The sequence below is a fragment of the Equus quagga genome, chromosome 17, assembly GCF_021613505.1.
Source record: "Equus quagga isolate Etosha38 chromosome 17, UCLA_HA_Equagga_1.0, whole genome shotgun sequence".
Classification (NCBI taxonomy): Eukaryota; Metazoa; Chordata; class Mammalia; order Perissodactyla; family Equidae; genus Equus; species Equus quagga.
In genome coordinates, this window is record NC_060283.1 from 51,342,591 (window position 1) to 51,365,491 (window position 22,901).

At 55.9% G+C, this 22,901-nt stretch overlaps 2 protein-coding genes across 24 annotated transcripts in view; one reads left to right on the plus strand and one right to left on the minus strand.

Annotated features, from left to right (window-relative positions):
- Positions 1 to 1,600: 1,600 nt before the first annotated feature.
- On the minus strand, positions 1,601 to 22,901 carry RUFY4 (RUN and FYVE domain containing 4). 9 transcript variants are annotated; one of them, XM_046643932.1, is made up of 15 exons: positions 22,800 to 22,901; positions 20,980 to 21,059; positions 19,533 to 20,066; positions 19,294 to 19,344; positions 18,264 to 19,044; positions 18,042 to 18,148; positions 16,718 to 16,843; positions 16,281 to 16,387; positions 15,843 to 15,986; positions 15,283 to 15,352; positions 13,497 to 14,141; positions 12,725 to 12,831; positions 7,483 to 7,629; positions 3,178 to 3,288; positions 1,601 to 2,528 (listed from the first exon to the last, which is right to left on the minus strand). In XM_046643932.1, exons 5-15 carry the CDS (start codon positions 18,313 to 18,315, stop codon positions 2,426 to 2,428), a joined length of 1,719 nt encoding a protein of 572 aa, XP_046499888.1. In that variant the 5' UTR covers positions 18,316 to 19,044; positions 19,294 to 19,344; positions 19,533 to 20,066; positions 20,980 to 21,059; positions 22,800 to 22,901; the 3' UTR covers positions 1,601 to 2,425. The 9 variants fall into 9 exon arrangements, with proteins under 9 accessions (XP_046499888.1, XP_046499890.1, XP_046499887.1 ...); XM_046643934.1 differs by lacking the exons at positions 20,980 to 21,059; positions 22,800 to 22,901 and adding an exon at positions 20,280 to 20,334; XM_046643931.1 differs by lacking the exons at positions 20,980 to 21,059; positions 22,800 to 22,901 and having other exon boundaries at positions 19,533 to 19,605; positions 19,777 to 20,334.
- TNS1 (tensin 1) overlaps positions 20,467 to 22,901 on the plus strand; it is a 218,380-nt gene continuing 215,945 nt past the window's right edge. For 12 of the 15 annotated variants that reach the window (XM_046643901.1, XM_046643903.1, XM_046643902.1 and 9 more), the window contains exon 1: positions 20,467 to 20,988. In XM_046643901.1, coding sequence (XP_046499857.1) covers positions 20,482 to 20,988 — 507 coding nt within the window. In that variant the 5' untranslated portion in view covers positions 20,467 to 20,481. The remainder of the gene's footprint in view (positions 20,989 to 22,901) is intronic. The other 3 variants (XM_046643905.1, XM_046643916.1, XM_046643918.1) reach the window with 1 other exon arrangement.

Genomic DNA, 22,901 nt, shown 5'->3' on the forward strand with positions numbered 1-22,901 from the left:
ACAGTGAGTCGACAAGGTGGGGAAACTGAGGTACGTTGGAGCATCCGAGTGACATCTAACTTAAAGAAATAATTATGTCGCGCAAATTTCCCAGGGCATCCCCAGTCCATGAGCACAGACAAAATCCATCAAACACAATAAATCAGACTGAACTGGCTCAGACCCTGTGTGCCCACGCGGGGCTTCAACCCCCTGCAAAGTGCTCCTCAGGAATTTGGGGGAGTCTATTGGGGGTGTCTCCCACGTGCTCCTCTGGGTGCTGCTGTGCTAGACATGTGCCCTGGTGTCACTGTTGAAGCACTGGCCCCCCTGCAGAACCATGCTCTGTGTGGGGGGGTGGTCTCTGGGGACCCTGTGGAACCTTCTGCTGGAGGGTCGCTGGGGTCTGACGAACTCTTCCAATGTCTTTGTGGGGATTCTGTGCTCTCCATGGGACTTGGTGGGGACTCTTCAGGGGGCAGAGCTAGAGGCTGGTCCTCAGCATTGCCCTTCCATCCCTTCCAACAGGGGAGAAGGTCAAGCTCCCTCCTTCCAGGCCCCTGGTTTCCTTCCGATGAGTTCTCGTCCAGGAGCATCCTGCTTCCTCTCTGAACATAGGCTTCTGCTAGGTCCCCTCTCCCCTGTCAGTTCACCAGGCAGTTCTGAACTGCATGCTGGAGTGCCTGCTAGAATATGACGTCTTCTGCCATAGCAGGAACCCTGCCCTAATGAAAGTATATGAGCAACTCTGACCTTCGGGAAGGGACCGCTGCCCTTTAGGGTAGGGGGATGCTACTGCCCTGGTTGCTCCGGGAGCCCCAGCTCTGCCCCAACCCCCTCCCTCCCCCGCCCCCCCACCTTGTTGCTGCCTTTGCTAAGGAGAAGTTCTCACCCGTTCTCCAGAGCAGGAACTATTGTTGCAAAACTCTTGCTCCATGCGATGGCAATGGGATGCAACTCTGGGCGGTCCTGACCCCAAGCAGCAGTCCACAGGCTCTGGTCAGAGCCGCAGGGTTGCCCAACCTCTGCAGAGGCTCTGGCAGTCTGTGTGAGGCACAGGGGATGGGACAGCATGCGTGCGTGTTTGGGGACCACAAAGTCCGCCCTGGAGCCCAGGTAGGGCAGCCAATGGCCTTGTCGGAGAGTGGGGCCCAGGCTTCTTCTGAAACAGTATTCTCAGAAGCACCACAACTGAGTGCCTGGTGATTGACACCCAACTTGCATAAGACTCCTTGGGCAGTCAGGAGATACGATTTTGTCCGATGGAGCTACACGGGTCCTCTCCCACTATCTTTACTCAAGTCTCGCTGAGGGAGCACTGCACAGAGAATCCTAGGGTCTCAGGCCCTCCCTCCAGGCGCTCAGGACTGGGGATCGCCATGGTGGTCGGAAGGGAAGGAGAGAGGGCCAAGCCCCACGTCTGTGCCTTCTCCCCTGCCCACCAAAGAGCCGCCCTGGGGAGCAGCTGGGACTCCCACACACTGCGGGCCATTTCGTTCCCAGGTGTTCACCTTGGAGAAGTAAAGGCACATGTCTACACAAGGTCTGTACCCAGATGATTGTAGGAAACTTATTCGTGAGAGCCTCCAATTGGAAACACCCCACAAATGTCCAACAACGGTGAGTGTGTAAGCCACTTGTGGTTTATCCATGCAGAGGAACAGTACCCAACAGTAAAAAGCAACTTGACATACACAACGACATGGCCGAATCTCAGAATGATTATGCTGCAATGAAAGCAGGCAGACAATGGCCAGTGCAGACTGTATGGACCCACTTACATAAAGTTCTAGAAAATGCCAGCTAGTCTCTAGCGACGGCAAGCAGAGAGGTGGTTGCCTGGGGATGGGGACGGGGAGGGGAGGGGGAGACTACAAAAGGCACAGGAGAGGTCGGGGGGTGCCGGATGTGTTCATTATTTTGAACATGGTGATGGTTTCATACGTGTATGTTAAAGTCAAAACTCATCAAATTGGACAATTTCTGTGAAGTGTACTGTATGGCGACAGTCCCTCTAGAAAGCTGTTAAAAATGGAACACAACAAAAGCAGACCCCCCCCCCCCAGCGGACTCCCGGCAGGAGGCCCCTGAGGGTCGTGAGGGCCGGGCTGGGTGAGGAGGGAACATGGAGGAGAAACATCGGGACCCCTGGGTCTTATTCTTGGTCCAGGACTCAGCCTGAAGGGACTTTAGAGAGGATGGCGCCCAACTCCCTCGCCTTACAGGAAAAGCCGGGGCAGCCGAGGGCTTTGCCGGAGTCGCCCCGTTCTTTGGAGGTAGATGCAGGGCTTGGACCCCCAGCCTGCACCTTCCATCTCCACGCCACGGTCCATCCACACACGTGCCTTACATCATCAGCTTCCAGAAAGTAGGACTGCTCAGATCAGAGAGCAGGGAGGGCCGAGTGGAGGGAGCAGAGTGGGCGGTGTGGGGTGGTGGGTCCTGGTCAGACAGCCTGGGCTTCCCCTTTCTGGAAGCACGGTGGGCAGCGGTGCCCCCTCTTCCTGTAGTCCACAGAGCAGGCATGGCAGATGCGGCCTCCGCAGAGCCTGGGGAGCAGAGGCGGGCGGAGTGGGGCACGCGTGTGCACGTCAGGGGGGCCTGGGGAGCAGAGGCTGGCGGAGCGGGGCACGCGTGTGCACGTCACGGGGGCCTAGGGGGCAGAGGTGAGTAGAGTGGGGAACGTGTGTGTTCGTCATGGGGTTCGAGCATCTTCCCATCTGCCTGTCTGTTTCTCTTTTCCCAGCAGAACAGCCCTGGGTCGTTCAGGAAGGTACCCCTTTCCTAAACAGGGGTCCTGAGGCCCCATCCCTCCAGATGCCTCTTACTCCGTGGCAGGTCCTCCCCATGGCCCACTTGCCTCTCCCCTGCTGCCCGTCCTCCACCTGCTCCCAGAGGAAGCTGAGGGAAGCAGCTTCCTCTGTGCAGAAAATCTCTTCCCAGATGAGAAGCCCATTTACGAGTCTATTCTCGGAAGGGTTACCCAGTCCCATCTTCCAGGAGTCATTCCTCGTTCGACCCCTTCCCCTGTTCTTGTTCATGTCTCTGCTAAGTGTTGGGGAGGATGAGTGGCCAGCTTTAGGTGGCCTTTCATAAACCCAGTTCCTGTGTCCCTCTCTTCCCTGGAGTGGGCATGGGGCTGTGGATTGGTGGAAACTGGGCTGTCCCAGAGGAAGGATTCTGTGCCCTACCCCTTACCTGCAGGGGTACCGCCGAGACAGCCGGCCAAAGATCTTGCTACAGCTGACACAGCATCCAGGGGCCAGGGAAGAGAGATGCTGGACCTTCTGCCAAAGGTTGTCTTTCTCTCTGATGGGCAGATGGAGGTGGAGCGAGATGTACCCCCCCACACACAGACAGGAAGATAGAGAGACGGAAATGGCACAGATGGAGAGACAGAGAGAGTGACAGAGGGCGTCACGCAGAGATAAAAAGAGACAGACAGCAGGGCAGAAAGACAGAGACACAGAAATGGAGCGGGAGACAAAGAGGAACAGAGAGAGATGGCACTCAGAGAGCAAGGAAGTTAGGAAGTTGGAGAGGGAGATAGAGACACACAGAGATGTAGAGAGATAAATGGAGAGGGAGAGAGAAAGACACAGGGAAGAAGATGCAGAGACAGACAGGGACAGAGACACAGACAGAGGGAGAGACAAATACAGAGAAAGATGGAGAGACGGAGAAAGGGACATAGCGATGGAGAATAACAGAGAAATGAAGAGACAGTGAGAGACACACAGACGTAAGACATCGGTGAGTCTGCAGTCTCTCTAGGAAGATGGATGGTGACACTGAGGTCCCCTTTGACCAACATAACCTTGACCAGTGATCTAAGAATCTGTTCCTATCCCACCTCCTCCAAGGAGCGCTCCCCGATTGTGGAAGCCCCCAGGGGTTCCTTGCTCCAGACTCCTATAGCATATAATGCCTGTTATATTTTACTTGGCACTTCGTACAAACTGCTTTGCAGTTACATGTGTGGATGCTCCTGCAAAACCATCTTCACTGTTTTTTTAAGGATGTTTAGGGATGTGAGTTGTTTCACATTTTTATCAAAATGATGCCTGCACGTGATTTAAAAATCAGACAGCACGGAAGGACTCAGATCAAAAGGCAGGAGACCTTCCCGCTCCTGCCGTTCTCAGCGGCAAACGACTTACATCTTTCAGCTTTTCCTCCTTCATGTTGGCTCCATATTTAAGCAGTATGCTCATGTCCCTCCTTCTTGATTTGTCCAGAGAGCACATCTGCAGAGCTCCTCACGCTGACGTCACAGGACTTAGCTTGTTTATTACCATCCTCCCCAAGTCCTCCCCCTCCCTCCCCGTGGTTATTGCCCTAATTTTGCTTCCTCTCTTGGTTACTCCTGTAGCTTTACAGAATTGACTCACACATTTCTTTCTCAATCCTTCTATCACTATAGATCGTGCCTGATGATGCCATTCTGTAATACGATGCTAGCATCCCTTCTCCCCAGCCCTCCTCCCTCTCCCACCTCCTGACTTGTCATCTATTCCTGCAACATCCAATATGGCAGCCACCAGCCACAGGTGGCTCTTTAAATTGATAGTTAACTTAAAGTTAAAAAAAAAGCTTCAATTCCTCAGTTGCGCCAGCTGCATTTGAAGCAGTCAGTCGCTGCATGTGGCTAGTGGCTACCATATTGGACAGGGCACATATATAGCATCTCCATCTTCACAGAAAGTTCTATCGGGTTCTTTTCTAAACTCAATATTGTTTAGTTGGTAACATTTACTTTTGTCCTATAACATTAACTGTTTTCTGTGCTTTGCCTTTGGGTTGATTCTAACCCTGAAAAAAAAAAACCAATGAATAATACTTACATTTTTAGACAATCTATAAGTATATTGCTTCAAGCAGAGCTAAGATGTATTCCGTAAGATTACCTTTCTTGGAAATTTTTTATTTTTCTAGGACTTTGTAGTTGCCTTTCTTTGCTCCTTGCATGACTTGCCTTTAACATAGCCTAATTGTTCTGCCTCCCGCCCCCCCACCCCAATTCTTCATCATATCAAGTATCCTGCTGATTCTGTTTCTCCCCAGAGACCTTCTTCCTGGGCCCTCAATGCTCCTGCTACAGCCTGGACGACTGCTTCCTGGGCTTGCTGCCCACTGGGCATCTTAGAAATTCCCTTTTCTTCTCTCCTGGGCTATACCTACTGTTTCCTGAATTTCACATCTTCTCCTTTTTTGGCTTACTTCCTTGTTTTTCTTAAGCACATCCTTAATTAACTTCCTAAGAAAGGCTATGTGGGAGGTTAGTTTTCTGTACCCTACCAGTCTGAAATACGTCCTTCCTCCATCACTTTCCCCACTTGCTTCATCACTTGGCTGGATATAGAATTCTAGGGCAAAGGCAACTTTTCTCAGAACTTGAAAGTATTACACCATTGATTCATAACATTTGCTGGGTTCTACTTCTTCTGTAAGTGACCCACCTTTTAGGATATTCTCCTTGTCTTTGTTTTACTGAAATTTCACAATGATGTATCTAGATGTGAATTTTTCCTCTCTTTCACTTATTGTGCTGGTCACTCAGTGAAATCTTTAAATCTGCAGATCTGTGTCCATCAGACCATCAGAGCTGGGAAAGTTTCTCCTATTTTCATCTGACAATTTCCTCCATTTTATCGTCTCCTTTTTTGGAGTTCCTGTCAGTTGGAGAAATTATTGGGACTTCTCGATTGGTTCTTCAGGTCTCTAATTATTTCTCTCGCGTCTTCCATTTCTCTGTGATTTTTATCCTACTTTCTGAGAGGCTGCCTCATCTTTTTCTTCCAATCTTAAGTGAATTTTAAATTTTGTCAGCGATCTTTTTAATTTCCGACAACGTTTCTTGTTTTTTGACGGTCACTTTTCACAGTATCTTATTTCATGGGAGATGGATCTTTGTTTGCTTGTTTATCTTTGTCTTTCCCCTCTATGTTCTAGATTCTTCTCAGATGTCTGGGGATCCTTGACTGCCACATCATGTTTAGGAAAGAGGTGATACAGGCTGCTGGAGTAGTGGACGGGGGTGGTTGACTCATGGCTTCCCCTTAGGGGGGACTGGGCAGGGAGCTACCTGCCACACCAGACTCTCTGTTATTTGGGGCATCTAATTTTCTTTAGAGAAGGACCTTTTAATTATTTCCCTGAGAGGCAGGCCCCTCACTCTCAGGTGTTCTGCAGGTGGGGAGGCAGGCAGAGAGCAGGGGGTGTACATTGCTCTGTCTAGTGCCTTTATCAGAAATTGTCCTGATTTCTGCCCGTCATCTCACTTCTGCCATCTGTGTCCTGGCATCTCTGGGCCTTGAAGTTCTAATTCAGGCTAAATCTAGTAACCACTTTCCCATTCATTATTCGGCTTCTGGAAATCAGCCGAGATTTCTGATCTGGGGCTGTCTCCTTCCACTTTTCCTTCTTTTAAGTTTTATTCTTTTACAGACATTTTAGTAAGCTCTCAGGATGGAGAATAGATGTTGTGTGGTCGCTCTGCCATCTTGGTGCAGCGGTCAACTTCCATGGCTTCTGTTTTTCTCTTTTTGCTTAAGGCACTTCTGCAAGGGACGTTAGGTTTTGTAGTTTGGGATCCTGTGATGGATCTCTTCAGTGTGCTAAGAAAAACATTTGTCTCTCTTGATGAACTAGCGTACTTTCTTTGAATGGACAGTGAAATTTAGGGACCTTCTGTGTTTCTCTTTTTGATCCTGCTGCCAGGATGCTCAGAGCTAAGTTTTAATCCTAACTCTAATCCTGACATTTTAAGAGTATGTATTTTTCATCTTCCATCACATCTTCTGTTTTTCTTGTTCTTTCCAGGTTGGTCTCTCCCTTTTCTCATCCTTAATATCACCTGGGTTTTGTGCAGGAGGATTTAGGCTTAGATGATGGCCCAGCGACCTCCCAGTTTGAATGGAAGCTGGGTACCTGGTCTCCAACTTGCTAGACTGGGTGAAAGGATAACATATGTATGAACTACCTCCCCACCAGGCTGAGGGCCAGGAGCCAGGCCTTATGTGTCTCCTCCAACCCTCAGTGAGCATAGTGGTTTGGAAGGAATCCTGGAACCCAGGACCGCCGAGCCGGGCCAGCCCCCAGGCCAGTGGGCTGAGGAAGTCGGCTGTAGCGCACACGATCGCCTCCTGGTTAACCTCCCCCTTCTTCTCCCAATTCCTCCTCAACCCGCAGGCTCCTTCCCCGTCTCTTAGCCTCAGTAGGTGTGTGTGTAAGGAGGGGTGGGTTGGGGTCGGGGCATGCCTGAGTCAGAGGACTCTATGCAGTTTATATGCTGGGTGTTCTTTGCAGCCAAGTCAGCCTCTCTGACCCTCAGTTTCCTCATGTGTGAAATGGAGACAATAGCAGGGGTGGCTAAACGAAGGAGATGAATTAGAATATGTAAAAGGTCCAGACCCCTCCTTGATGGTTGTTCTCAGGGAACAACTATCACTCCTGTGTCTGCGTCCTGTCCCACCGTGTCCCCTGCACTCCCGCCGTCCTTACTGAGTCAGTTCCAGCACCCTCCTCTTCAGGGCACGGACCAGGTCCCGCTGCCCACCGAGCTCCTCCTCATGCGCGGCGTCCCTCCTGTCGGCCTCCTGCTGCTTCTGCTCCAGCTCGGCCCGCAGCCGGGCTCTCTCCTCCTGACACCTGGGACAGGGAGACGAGGTTCTCAGCGGAACAGCTCAGCACTGTGACTGAGCGGGGCTGGGCGGCCCGACTCTGAATCCCTGCCGGAAGCTGATGGTGCCCCCTGCAGCTGAAGACCACACACACACACACACCCATACACACCGTATACACCATACACACCATACAACACACCACACTCACATATACACACACACCCCACGCATACTCCACACCCCATACCACACATATCACACACCACACACAACACACACATACCACACACACCACACACACACACACCATGCACATCATACACACACCACAACACACACCGCAAACATTTAAACACACTGCACCCACACTTTCACAACACAACACAGCACACACACACACACACACACACACGCAGACTGAGCACTGTGTGTCCCAACACCCACAGGCTGCCTTCTTACCAACTGTTCAGAGAAACGAAAGCGGGGCCTGGCCTTGCCTGTGCCCTCAGAGGGGACGAGCCAATGTCTCCCTTTTTTGTGTTGCTTTTTTTCTTTTAACCTTTCCATTTTAAACAGAATTGTCCTGGAGAGCATGTTCACAGTCATGGTGGTTCCCGGGAGGTGGGGGTGCGTCTGGGAACCAGGCTGGATGGCGGTGCCCAGTTGAACGCAATTTGTTTCGACAGACAAATTGAAACGAATTTCAACAAACAAATGGAAACAAAGTGAAGCGAATGGGGAAGTGGATACCAGACTTGCCCACCGCAGAAGTTCAGGGCCCAGAGGCGCCAGGGCATAGACGGCAGAGCGAGGCCAGGGCAGACCAGGCTGCTCCCAGCAGAAAACAATGCGGTGTGTGGGGAGACGGGTGAGTGGGGCAGGATTTGGGGGGATTTTAAAAAAGTAGTATTAACATATGGCTTTCTTTTTTTTTTTTAGATTGGCACCTGAGCTAACAACTGCTGCCAGTCTTCCTTTTTTTTTTTTTTTTCTGCTTTTTCTCCCCTAATCCTCCCAGTGCATAGTTGTATATATTAGTTGTGGCTCTTTCTTGTTGTGGCATGTGGGATGCCGCCCCAGCATGGCCTGACGAGTGGTGCCATGTCCGCACCCGGGATCCGAACCGGTGAAACCCTGGGCCGCCGAAGTGGAGCTAGCGATCTTAACCACTTGGCCATGGGGCTGGCCCAAACATATGGCTTTCTTAAATTTCTGTTTGAGTTTGGGCTTGGAACCTCCTCAGTTCGATGTTTCCCTCTTTTTTTGTCTTTTGTGGCTTCCTAGAAGGTTCCAAGAAGTCCACCGGTGGGAAACAAGAAGACCCCAGCCTCTTGTTCCATCACTCTGATGGGAGGCTGCCACCAGGGCGGGCGCGTCTCATGACATCCAGACGGGCGTGTGGGGGTGTGTGTGTGCACTCACGTCCCTGGGCATGAGTGTGTTTGGGGGAAGAAGAAGCTTGTGAGAGGCTTGACAATGAACTGAATTATTAGTTTTTAAAACGCTGCAGGGAAGAAAAGGAGGCGGGCCGTGGACTCAAACCGACAACAGTCAGCTGCCGTCCCCCACGGCCAGGCCCTGCAGCCTTAAGAACGAGCGCTCTCGTGCTCAGGCGTTGGCCAGGGCCGTGTTCTGACCCCGTGAACATTCTGGCCTTTGGTCTCCTCATCTCTTAGTATCAGTATCTCACTTTCCTGAGCCACTTTATCTGACCATGATCTCAGGGTCTCTGGTGTGGCCAATGCAGTTGCTAACATGACCACTGTGGTTAGTGTGTCTTTGTGATGGGAGGGAATATTTATCAAGCACCTACTGTATGCCAATGGCTGTTTAGGCACCTGTGGCTCCTGGTGGAGCTTATAGCGTGTTTGGGGCGGTGGCCAAAACAAGCAATAGACCCACAGAATCATTAAGCTTAGCGTGAGAGAGGAAGGAGGGGCTGAGACAGATTCGAGAGGGCACTGAGGGAAGTTTTCTTAGACCAGGCGACATGGGAGCAGATCTAAACGATGAGAAGTGAGCTGTGTAGAGCCAGGGAAGGGCACATGCAAAGGTCTGCAAGTTGGAAAGAACTTGGCTGCTCTGAGAAACTGAAAGAAGGCTAGTGGAGCTGGAACAGCAGGCATGGCAGGGGGTGAGGGGGCAGGAGGTGACATGGGAGGTGAGCAGGACCTGATCTGTCCCTCTGTGGCCCCAGGAGGAGTGGATCTTTCATCTCAGTGCAATGGGAAGCCATTGCAGTGTTTTAAGCAGGGGGTGACGGACATTCCTAGTGCAGGCGGGGACATGGAAGGCTTTAAAGTCTCCTGAGAACCCACTATGTGACGGGCCCCGAGCTTAGGGCTTTATAGCTTTGTTTCACTTACTTTTTATGAATTTATGGGACAGGTAATACAATCATCATTTTACAGGAAAGAGAAGACAGCTTCAGAGAGGGAGTAACACTTGCCCAGGGTCACACAGCTTGATAAACCGGGCGGGGGGGGGGGGGGGGGGGGGGGGGGGGCAGAAACCTGGCCGCGGGCCTGTCCAGCTCTAATCTCTTTTTTCTCCCCACACTTGTGTCCACGCAGGGCCCTGGTCGCCAGTGGTTTGTGCATCAGGGCTGCGTGGGTGGCAGGTGGGAAAGAGGGATGGATCCTTCTGAGCCCCTGGCCTGCCTGAAATGAGCTCAGAGCTAGCACCCAAGGTGGCATCATGCTGTCACACACTAAGCTTATGGGTCTACTGCTTGTTTTGGCTACAGCCCCAAACACACCATAAGCTCCATCAGGAGCCATAGGCGCCTAAAACAGCCATTGGCATACAGTAGGTGCTTGATAATGTTCCCTCCCTCCACAAAGACACACTAACCACAGTGGTCACGTTAGCACCTGCACTGGCCACGCCAGAGGCCCTGAGATCATGGCAGGTACAGTGGCTCAGGAAAGTGAGATACCAATACTAAGAGATCTGGTGATGGATGTACAACTTTGTGACTGTGCGAAAACCCACTGAATTGCTATAAAAAAAAATACCAAATAAACATAGATATTTACATTAATTTTTGCTGAGGAAGATTCACCCTGAGCTAACATCTATGCCAATCTTCCTCCATTTTTTAGTACGTGGGCCGCCAGCACAGCACAGCTGCTAACAGAGCAAGGTAGGTCTGCAACCGGGAACTGAACCTGGGCCACTGAAGCGAAATACACTGAACTGAACCACTAGGCCACGGGCCGGCCCTAAACATATTTTAACATTAAAACAAACAGTCTCGTCCTCTCCCTCCTCTGCTCAGAACTCTCAGTGGTTCCCATCTCCCAGTCAAAGCCAAGGTCCTTCTGACGTGATGCCCTACTAGGGTCTCCCCTTACCCAACCGACCTTTCCCTCCTTCATCCCCCAGGGCCATAACAGCCTCTCTGATGTTCCCAGAATCTGCCACGCCCATTCCCACCTCAGGGCCTTTGCTCCTGCTGTTCCCTCTGCCTAGAACATTCTTCTACCGCATATCCAAACAGCTTTTACTCAAACATCGTCTTTTCAGGGAGCCTTCCGTGGCTGGGCCAGCTTATTGAATTCACTTCCTGACACTTCCCTGCTTTATTTTCCCTCCTTAGAACTTCTCACAGTCTGACACTCTGTGTATTTTACTTGTTTATCATATTTATCGACTGCTCCCCCCACTAAGCTCCACCAGGGCAGGAGTTTGGTCTGTCGTCCATGAGAGTGTTTTCAGTACATAGAACAGGCCTGGCCCAGAGTGGGCCCACCGAGCGCTGGTGGAATGACTGAAGGATGGACAGGACAACAGCTGGCAGGACAGAGGTCCAGGAAACAGGAGCTCCCTGAGGTGCAGGGAGCGTCCTGGGGCCGGCGGTCTCCCAGGAGCCTCCAGTGCTCCCTCCAGCCTGCCTTGCTCCCCAGGGAAGGCCCCTGCTCACTTAGGGCCTGAATCATGGGAGTCTTTGCCGACCAAACCGTGGGCTGAGCTGAGGGTCTAGTGGGAGGGGTCCCTGAGGGCCTTGGGCCCTGGGCCTCTCTCTGCCTGTAGAGCAGTCAGGAGACGGCCTGGCCCGTGATTTGGTCTGAATCACAGACACTCAGGCTCTGCTGGGGTCGAGCTAGCACCTCCGGCCCTGGGGCAGGGGTCAGCCATGTGGGAGAGGGAGAGGCAGGCGGAAGACCGACACATGCAGAGAGCCAGGCAGAGAGGCACAGAGAGACTCAGTCAGGCCAAGGAAGACCTTTGCACGGCAGAGATATTTAAAAAAATAAATTATGAAAGAGAAACCCAGACACAGGAGACTGAAGGAGAAAGGTAGAGACGAGGACAGCGTGCTCCGGACCCTAGAGGTGAGTGTGACGAGGGGAAGATGAAGAGGCCGGCGGTGAGAGATGCTGGGAGGAGAGACAGAGACCGAAATGTAGGCACTCGGGGTGTTGGCGGAGGGTGGCGTTTAAGCCCCCCGGTTCCAGGTCAGCGGCTGGGGTCGGGCCTCAGCTCCCTGATACCTGGCTGATGTCAGTGAGTTGTGTAGTGTCTTTGAGACTTAGACCCCTCATCTGTGAAGTGGGGGTCCTCACAGAGCCTATCTTAGGCGGCTGTTATGAGGAAGCCCCAGAACAGTGCCAGGGACAGGGTGGATGCTCGGTGATGACAGTTATTGTGATTATCAAGAGGGTGAAAGACAGACTATGCAACCGGAACAGGAGAACCAGAGACAGACAGTAGAAGAGGGAGCCTGAGAGGGAGGGCGGGGCGAGGGTGCCGTGGGCAGGGAGGTGGAGCAGATTGACAGGGAGAGGAGATCCCAGAGGAGGCAGCAGAAAGGGGCAAGAATGAGTGTGGAGGGAAGGGAGGGACCGGAGGCGTAGATCTCTCCTGGGGCTACTCAGGGGGCCAGTGAGGGAGGGGGCTGGCAAGGGGGAGGAGGGGAGGGGAGGGTGGCAGTCCCTGGAAAACAGGAACAATGCCCCGCATGCCTCGGCATCCCAAAGCTGCGCCCGCCTGGCCCAGGGCCTGTGCGCGGGGGGTGCTCAGAAGATGCTGGCTGGCGCCGTGCATGTGAGCAGGAGCCAGGGAGCTCTTCCTGTCCCTCAGGCCTCCTGGCTCTCACTGGTGGTTGCCAAGGTTACCTGCCGAGCTTCTCCCGCAGTGCCTCCAGCTCGCCCTCCTGCTCCTTTAGCAGCTGCTCCTGGTGCCGGGCCTCCTCTTTGGTCTTCTGGAGCCCACGTCTGAGGCTCTGGGGGAGGGAGAGGGGAAAGGAAGCTGAAGGAGGAGGGCAGAGACCCCAGCCTGGGGAGTGACCTGGCAAACATCCCCATGAGACCCCAGGCCATGCCAGACAGCCCTTGGCGGAGGGCAAGATGGGGACAGTGCTGGGAGCTGCGATGCTTGGCTCTGCCCCAGGTGAGCCTGGAGCCACCATTTCCTCCTGCAGTGAAAAATCTCAAGGACCTGGAAGCCTCTGGCTAAGGAGGGGGCTGGAGGAAGGCTTGCAAACACTCTCAGGCGACCTCCAGGAGAAGCATCTGCACCAACAGCAACTGGGTGAGATCTGCCTGCAACACCGGAACTTAGATATTGGGCAGAGACCTGCCAATATCGAGGGCTATGGAACGTGAGAACCAGCAACTGCCCCGAAGAACTGTCGGGAAGGGATCTCAAACTCAAATGCCTACAGGGGCCAGGCAGGTAGAAATGATGAATAAAGTGGGCCTGCTGTGAAGCAATAGGGAGAGGTGGGGACTGTGGTGAACTGAAGAACGCATGACTTTCAAAAGGCCTCCTCAAATAATAATAGTCTTGTGTGGACCAGTAAAGGTTGATCTCTGGCCGGAATGGCCTAATCTGTGGTCCAGGCTAGAGATGGGAGAACAGGCAGGCCCAGAACTCAGCTGCTCTCACCTCGACCACGTCCTGCAAGGCTGCCTCTGCTTGTTCCTCCCTCCTGGTCACACTGGTCACGCCTATTTGCTCTTGTGGCTTCTCTGTGGTGGAGCCTTCCTTTGCTTCCAGGCTCTGAAAGACCTGGGGCTTCCCCAAAATGCTAGCCACTTCCCCCTCCTGCCCGCTCGCAGACATTGCGTCCTCTATCGTCCCTCTGGGGCTGGAGCCCAGCAGCCTCTGGACATGACCCCACGCTGCTCCCCCTTCAGGAGTCCCCTCTATTGTTCTCTGACCCTCTGCACCCAGCAGAACCCCTCTGCCCTCATTCTCTGCCCCGGTCACTTCCTTCAGAGCCCCCTGGACCCCCTCCCCCTGTCCCTGGATGCTGGGGGTTGAGTTCTCCAGGCAGATCCTCATCCTTGGGGCTCTCTTGTCCTGGTCTTGCAGAAGCTCCTCCACCTCTGGTTCCCGCATGCTTTGGGGGGGCCCAAGGCTCCCGGGTTCTTCTCTCTTCTTTTCCAAAAAGGGGGTACAATGTTTGTGTTGCTGTGACCTGGAGAGTCTAGCCAACGGGTCTCCCCTGGGTGCATCTCGCACACAGCTGGCTTGGCTGGCGTGTGGCTCCTCTGGCTGAACTCCTGTGGGGCCTTCACATGTGGCTATCTGCAAAGAAGCCCCAAACCCATTTTCCTCTCAGCACTGCTTCACCGACCTGGTGCAGGGGAGAGGCCACAGCCCAAATCCAATGGGCTTGATCAGTATGTGGATTCCCGGGCCCTCCCACTGGAAATGTTGATTCAGCAGATCTGGGGTGGGGCCCAGGAATCTGAATGCTAGCCACCCCCCAGGGGACCTGAGGCCCCAGCTTTGATCTGGTCAGGGAGCAGCAGAGTCTCTCGATGCCCTTTCCTCCCTCCTTCTCTGCCTTCTCCATCAACCTGGCTTCCCCTAAGTTCCTCCCACGCCTCTCCTCTGATCCTTCCCCCTGAACTTGACTTCACCGCATTTCAGTTTTCTCGTCTGCAAAATGAGAATTATAATAGCTGCCTCGTAGGATTGGGTTGAAAGCTTAAATGGACCGACAGCCAGCTAAGAGTCCCCTCTCTCGAGCAGCCTTCTCTGGGCTCCCACGTCCCTCTGTCCATGTCTGCATCACTATACTTAACACACTACCTTGCAATGTCTTCCTTTAGGGTCTATCTGCCCGAACAGACCTGGCACTCCTTCAGCTCAGAGACTGAGTCCTCATAGTTTCTGTACCTGGTACCTGGGAGCTGGCAGTGTGGAGCGGGCTTGTGGCCTGCTGACCGCCACAAGCTCCCACTTCTGAGCATGTAGCCGGGAGCTCTGTGTACACGTAGCTCTGTGCTACCTGTGGGCAGTCTCACACGTCCTCACAACTACCTTGCCAGGCAGGACGAGTAACTTGACCAAGGACACTGGTCAGTAAGGGGTGGAGCTGGGACTTGAACCAGGTGATCCGGGTCTTCAGTCGCTCTGTGAGCTGGACTGAGATGCTTGCAAACTGTCCAGCAGAGCTTGTTTCTCCGGTCTATTTCCTACAAGCTTCTGGTCACCCTCCCCAGCACGTCCTCCTCCCCCGGGCCCCAGTGGCTCCTGCAGATGGCACCTGTGGTCCTTCCTCCCCCCAGTGTCCCCACCACCTGAGGAATATGAGCCTTCACTTCTGTGGCTCCCCGGTCCCCAGGTCCACACGTTGGGTCAGGGCTCAGTTCCTGCTCAACCTGGGGTCCCAACAGAGATGGAGAAGAGGCAACTCAGAGTGCAGGTCAGGAAGAGGCACCTCCTTGGGGGAATCTCTGGTCTTTCTGGGTCTTCGTCCCTGGGCCCGGCTGGAATTGGAGCAGCAGGACCTGAAAGTGAAAGGGGCAGGGGGACCCTGGGCCTCTCTCCAGTGGTGGTCTTGGTCCTCAGGGGCAGGATATCCTGTTTTTCCAACCATCCATTCATCCCACCATCCTTCCCACCTTCCCCCTCTGCCACTTTCATGCATGCATTCCCTTCTTCATCCATCCATCCATCCCACCCTTCATCCCTCCATGCCTCCATCCCTGCATCCATCCATCCCTCCATCCATCCTTCCATCCCTACATCCCAGCCTCCATCCATCCTTCTAATCCTCCACTCCAACCATCCAACAACTCTCTAGTGAGTGTGTATTCTACGCAGCATCATGGGACATCACGAGATGATTCTGGGAAAAGAGAAGGCTAGGGAGGTGGAGAATCAGCCATTCAGGGAGCAAGAAGGGAGGGAGAAATGGATGAGGCTGGAGGCTGAGAGTTTGGGTGGTAATGGCAGCAGGCATTGAAAAGAGGCTCCCTCCACGCTGCAGCCACTCACTCTGAGAACATGGGCCAGGCCCCATCCAGGTCTGGCCGCTGCAGGTCCAAGTCAAAGGCTACCCCATTGAGAGCGTAGAGAGAGTCCAGAATGTCCTCCCGCAGTTCAGGGCACACCAGAGGGCTCCGGGGGCCATACCACTCCCTGTGTTAACAGGGACCAGCACCCTCAGCCTTGGGTGCTGGTGCTATTGCCACCCCCGACCTCCGAGAACCCACCAGCAATGCACACTGTGACGGACGGGTCCCTGGCAGGCTGTGGCCTTAGGGGAGCAGAGGCCGAGCACCATGATGCTGCCAGGACTCCCGGGTTCTAATGTCCCTTCTGCCCTTTCTTCCAGGACTTCCCCTTCAGGACTCTCACTGTGGTCGTCTTTGATATTAACCATCTTTCGGGGGTGTTCACAGGATGAGCAGGAACGCGGCCCCGCAACCCTACCTGGTGAGCTCCGGGTTCAGGAGGCACAGCTGCAGGGTCTCGGCCAGCTGTCCGTGGGCCAGGCAGAAGCGGATGAAGGCCCGGCCTTTTCCCAGTGGGGTCTTCAACTGCAGAGTGCAGGGGGGCGTGATGGGGGTGGCGTCAGGACAGAGGGGGCTCGGCCAGCACAGAGAGAGAGAGAAGATAGGAACGAGTGGTTGATGAGGAAGGTGTCATGGGACTTGAGGCAGGGGGAGGCAGGGGGTGGCTGGAGGGGTGCTGAGGGTGGGGGCTAATGAGCCACAAGACCAGGTGAGGGGGTCCATGTCAGTGGAGCCAGGATAGGGGAGAAGAGGCCTCAGGCAGGCCTGTGTCCTGGCCCCAGAGCCACCTCGTCAAAGCCTGGGGTCAAGGCCCCAACACACAGGCCAGCCTCCCTGCCACCTGGCCCTGGGTACCTTGTCCTGGGAGTGGACAAAGCTGGCTGGCTCCGTGTCCCCACGCTGTTGCGACAGGGCCGTGCAGAGAAAGTCCCAGTAGCCCTTCCGAGGCCTCAGGAAGCTCCTCTGCTCTTTCTGGTCAAACTAGCAGCAAGACGTGGGAAAGGAAAGGGTAGAAACACTTCCTCCCAGAACCACCCTTGCATTCCAGCATGCTGATCGGGAACACGGTCCAGGGGAAAGGGCTCGCGCAGACAGACTCAGCTCCAGGTCCCGGCTCTGCTCTTACTGGCTGTGTGGCCAGGAGAAAGCTGCTTGACCTCTCTGAGCCTTCGGTGTTCTCATTCATTCATTCATGCATTCCAGATATACTTATGTGCCAGGCCCTGTTCTAAGCCCTGGAGATACGGCCATGAGCAAACTGACCTCATGGGCTTCCATCTTGGTGGGGGAGACAGACAACCACGAAACTGAATAAGTAAAACATATAGTAGGTTAGGTGGGGCTGACTGCTAAGGAGAAAATAAAGCAGGGAAAGGAGAAAAAAAGTGGGTGGTGTGTGCACACATGTGTGTATGTGGGTGTGTGTGAGGTGTGTATTTTTATGTGTTAAAATTTTAGTTTAGGGTGGTTGGAGAAAGCCTCACTGAGGAGGTACTTTTCCAGTCCAGATGTGAAGGAAATGAGAAAGTGTGCCATCTGAATTCCTAGAGGAAGAGCATTCCAGGCAGAGGGAAGAGCACATGCAAAGGCCCTGAGGCAGGCACATTCTTGATGTGCTTTAGGAGGATCCAGGAGGCCAGTGTGACCGGAGTGCAGCAGATGAGGGGCAGACTGGCTGGAGACTCCCACCTGCACACCTCACACACACAAAACTCATGCACACACGCACACTCACACTACACACACAGAGAAGTAGGAAGGATGTGTGTGTGTCCCTGGGGTTGGGCAGGTCATCAAACACCGCAGGGGTCTGAATGAGGATTACGTAAGGGCGGTGTGGTCAGCGATCAGTAAAAGCTGGTGAGAGTGACAACTGGGGCTCTAGCCAGCAGCAAGGAGGGCCGGCCCCAGGACATCCGCACCTCTGAACTTCAGTCTTTAGAGCAGGGTGGCCGCCCCAGCCCCACCTCTTATTCCAGGCTACAGGGACAGCCTCCCAGAGTGAGGTTAGCTGTCAGAAGGACTTGACACTGAGGGAGCCGAGGGAGCGTGTGGGGACAATGGGGAGCAGCGGCTCTTCCCTCAGGATCTGGGAGTGCCCTCTTGGTTGGGGTGGAGAGGGGGAGAGTAGGAAGGAGAGGGGAGATGGAGGGGAGGGGAGGGGCGGGCCGGGCCCCACCTGCAGCAGGTGCTCCAGGCAGCCACAGAGTCTGTGCAGCTCAGCGCTGGCATCTGTGACCGGCTGCTGCCCAGCCCCGTGGCCCTGGAGGATGGCAGAAACGGCGGCTGTGGGGAGGATGGTGGACATCAGACATCAGGTGGCAAGGGCTGAGGGAGACGCCCCAGGACCCCTTGCTGTTCCCCCAGTTCAGTCCCAGCAAATCTGTCAGCACATACTCACCTTTCAGGTCCCTGGTGACCTTGAGGACAGCCCCTTCTTCTGCCATGAGCATTCGAAAAGGATGGGATTCCTTGTGGCTCTGGGAGGTCGGCCAAGGCAGGAGCCTCCACGTTCAGCCTCGATTCTCTCCTTATGCAAAGGAAGGAGCAGAGCCTAGAGAAGGAACGTGGCATCTCCAGGGTCACACAGCAAGTCCACTGGTAGCATGGGACCCCCAGCTCTTTCTGGTAGGCCAGTGTGGGAAGACGAGGGTGTGGCCCCCGCTTAGGGAGCAGCTCCTGAGTGCCAGGCACTGTGCCATGTGCCTGACATCCTTGTCCCATTCAGTCTCCACAATAACCCTAGGAGGCTGTCAACTCCATTTTATACGAGTCAGAGAGGGTAAGACTTTCATCCAATGTCACAAAGCTGTAAGTGGTGAAACTAGAATTTGAATTCAGGTCTGGGTGCCCACAGGGCTCATGTTCTTGGCCCTGACTTGATGGGCGCGGCTCGGTTGGTGCACCTGCCACGTGGACGCTGGGCTGACGGAACGTCATCCCTCTGTCCCGCGGGGAGTCTTGTCAGAGCAGTCACCCGCCTTGAGACACACAGTCATCCTCTCCTGGGCCCCGCCGAGTGGAAAATGTGTGTTCTTTGAGGACAGGGAGGCAGAAGGAAGGCGAGGCCCAGAGCTGGGACGGGGCCAGAAGGCTGGGTGTGTGGGGAGCAGGACGCCCGTTGTAATTCTGCTGTCTTCTCCCAGGGGAGTCAGTCTCTTCTCCCACAATGGGTCCTGGGGCTTGCAGAGGAAGAGAGTGGCTCCTGAGGGCTGGTGGGCTTAAAGCCTGGAGTAAAGGCTGGGTGTGGGGTGGGGAACCCAGGCGTCCTCCCTCCCAGGCTGTGAATTTGGGAGCGGTGAGAGTGAAGAAGCAGTGGGACAAGTGGAGGAAAGGTAAATGGGGGGGGGGGGGTGGGGATAGCGCTCAGGGAGCACTGAGCTGGGAGTCAAGGGACCCGGTTCTCCATCCCGGACCTGCTACCAACTCACTGTGTGCTCTTGGGCACATCATTTGCCTTTCTTCGGCCTCAGTTTCCCCATCTGTAGACCAAGGAGTTGGACTGAGGGTCTCTCTAGCCCCTTCCAGCCTAGATCGTCTATGAAACCCAGGGACACCTAGATGAACCTCCTCCTCTCCCTCATCTCTATCCGGGGTTCCCGTGCCCAGCATCCTGGCATCACTCCCTTCTCCAGCCAGCCCCAGCCCCAGGAACCTCCGTGCCACTCACCTGGGAAGGCCTGGATGGTGGGGCATGGAGCGCGGGGCCTGCAGCCTGAGCCCGGGACAGTCCTTCCCAGAGTCTGCAGGCCGGGAAGTGAGTCAGGCCCAGCCCATCACCCTGGAAGGGAAATCCTGCTCACAGGGGGAGGAGTAGAAGGCTGCAGAAGGAAGTGGCAGAGCAGGGCAAGGGCACTGGGGCAGGATGGGGGAGATAGGGGTGGCCCCTCAGGCAGAGCTGGGTACAGACTCACCCAGTGGGGCAACGGCAAAGGCTGCTCTGCGAATTTCCTTTCCCTTCTCCTTACTGTCGCTTGCTCTTGTCTTTCTCCTTTATTGCCACCAGGTGGCACACAGAAACTGTGATGCTGTCTGGCCGATACTTGGCCAGTCGTTACTGTCACTTGGTTGGACTGTGGTGCAGGCCAGGAGGGGAGGACAAGGGTCCCACCTGTGTCTCTCTCCTCCTCCCCACCGTGGGCTCATGAGGGGTCCTCGTGAGTGCCGGTCAGCCTTGCCATTCTCCAAGGCCTGGTACTCACCCCTAAAAGGAAGACAGTGAAACCACTGGTGATGCTGTATCCAGGGATGGGCCAGGTGGGTTGCCCAGGTGGGCTGCCAGGTAGGCTGTGGCCTTGCTCTGCTGGGGTCTTTCCACCGCCCGGTCCTGTTCGCCTGGGCTGGGACCCCCCCAGGGCTAGTACAGGGGGCAGGGAGCAGAGGAGTAGGCAGCTGGGCGTTCTAGTGTTTCACAAACCTCAGGAGCCGCGTGTAAACACTGGAACACGCGGTCCCCAAGCCTGGCTCTGCCCTCCTGCGCAACTCTCCGCCTCCAGGACTTGGTCCCCTCATCAGTCCCCGGTGTCCCCGTCTCCCCGTCCTTCCCTCATTCTCTCTCCTTATCGGCTTCCTGCCTCTCCCACGCGCTGTCGGCCTTCTCGCCCTCCCAGACTCGGCTGATGGCCGCCCCTCCGCGCGCCCCCGCGCCCTCGGGTCTCCCTCCATCGCTGGCTGCGTCCGGGCGCCCGTGTCGCCGCCCCTCGTCCGGCCCCGCACTCCCCGGCTTCCTGGAGCCCCGGGCCCGAGAAGGCTCCGGGTGGGGACGGGCTGGGGGTGTCGCCACCCCTCCCGACGTCAGAGGCGCCCTGGGCCGAGCGGTCGCCAGCGCGGGGGGCGGGCCGGCTCCCGGGGCTCCTGCATCCCCGCCCCGCCCCGGGCCCCGGGCGCCCGGCCGGATGGGCTGCACGGTGAGCCTGGTGTGCTGCGAGGCGCTGGAGCCCGGGGCCCCCGGCGGCCCCCAGCCCCCGGGGAGCCCCCCGGCCCCGGCGCCGGCAGAGTGCCGGGAGCCCGGGGAGTCCGTCCGCGCTGAGAGCAGGCAGCGGCTGCTTCAGGTAGGGCGCTGCGGGGGAGCGGGGGCGCCCCGAGCTCGGGAGCGGGTGGCGGGCAGTCCAGCTCACCTGAGACAGGTAAGGAGCTCAGCCAGGAAAGGGCCGGTCGGCAAAGGCAGGCGGCCTCAGGGGCATGGACTGGCCAGGACCTGGTGTAGGGGCGGTGAGTTAGGCTGAGGTCTCACCTGGGTCTCTTGTGTCCTTGGGAGGAAGGTGAGGGAGGGAGGACCTGACCGCTGGAAGGCCAACAGCTCAGGTGAGCTTTAGGGCTGGGAGAGCTGGGGGAAGGCACTGCCAGACTGAATGTCCTGGGAGCTGGTGTCCCTGTGGACTGTGTGTCCCATGGGCAGCTGTGCCTGTTGTCACTGACCCAGGCTCTGTAGCCAGGAGGGAGGGGCTGTGTGAGCCAGGGAGGGCCCCACCAGAGTGAGGGCTGAGCTGAGGCTGGTGGGGGCAGCTGGACCCTCCTCCTGCATTCTCTGTTCTGGCCCAGGCTAGGCCGGGGCTGGGAGGCAAGGCAGGTACTGGTTTTGGATGGGGCATCTGTCCCGGAACCACCAGGCCTGACATAGGTGTGGATCTTGGATTTCTGCGACGAGGAGGAGGAGGAGAAGGGGGAGGAGGAGATAGCTGGGGTCCCTAGGGACTAGATAACTCCAGCGTAGGCCCCCTGCATCATCCCACCTGCCTTCCTGGTGGGGGCTGTGAAGGCGGCATCCTCCTGAGGTTTGTTAGCTATGTGGGGTCTGGATTATGCTGGTCTCGTCCATCCCTCCACCGGTGCACCGGGAGTTTGGGCCACTCAAGCTGTAGCCTGTAGCCACATCCCAGCCTCCTCCGCCCTCTTCACTGGGACAGCCAGTGAAGTAGCTGTGTGTGTGTGTGTGTGCAGAGGGGATCCCTCTGCCCCACTTGACGGGACGCCCCTCCGGGGCACGGATATGGCATACTCATGGTTACCTTCCCCAGTGCCAGGTGTGGGGCTGCCCTTAGACACTGAACTCTGTGTCCTTCCCAAGCTCTGACCCTGTCATCCCCACAATGACCGGCCACGGTGAGGGACAGGCTCGGTGGGGCACAGTTGTGGCCTGAGCCCTCTTGGTGACTGGTGGCCCAGGTGTGACCCTGATGGAGGCCTGAGCCTCGCTTAGGGTCCTGGGGTAGGACAAGGCCTGGGGGTGTCAGCGGGACACCCCAGACTACTGCTTCTCAGTCTTGGCAAAGGGGCAGAGAGTGAAGGTGACATGCAGCACCCCTCGCCTAGGGCCCCTCCAGAGGTTGTTAGGCCTCCCGCCAGACCTCGGAGCCTCTGAACCCTCCTCTGTCCTCGATGGCTTCAGGGGGAGATGAGTTCACAGCTCCCCTCCCTTAGCTGTTCCTACCTCAGACCCTTCTAGACTTTACTCTTTCTGTTGGTGGATCTCCTTCATTCCCCCATCTCCCTGACTCCTCCACTCCCTGTGTAGCCAGCTGTGGGGTGGGTACCAGGGGGCTCCCCGGGGGTGGGTGGGCACAGGGTCAGGCAGCCAGGGCTGAGATGGAGGAAGGCTCCAGGGGCACTGGAGGTGGGTGATGAAGGAAGGGGGATGGGAGTGTGTGCGTGGGTGTGCGACAGCCCCTGGGACCCGAATGGGGACGAGTGTCTGTCTGCATTCGGATGAGCTGGTTTCTGAGCGGCCTCTGGAGAGAGCGGGCGCTCGCCGTGAGTCATCCCTGCTTTATCTCGGGTGGAACTCTGTCCTGCCCGAGCCCCCCGTGCCCCTGGCTCTGGCTGCCTCGGGGGAGGTGCGCTGGCCGCTCCCTGCCCTTGCCAGGCCCCTCCTTCACAGTGCCCCTCTCGGGAGACTTGAGTGACCCAAGACCGTGCTGCCAGGCAGCCTGCCACTCACCAGAGGAGGCGTTCTGCCACGTTCTTGTGGTGGATAAACATCTCTGGGGTGCTCAGTCCCCCTCAGGAGTCAGGGCTTAGAAGCTACTCAGGCATCTGGGCT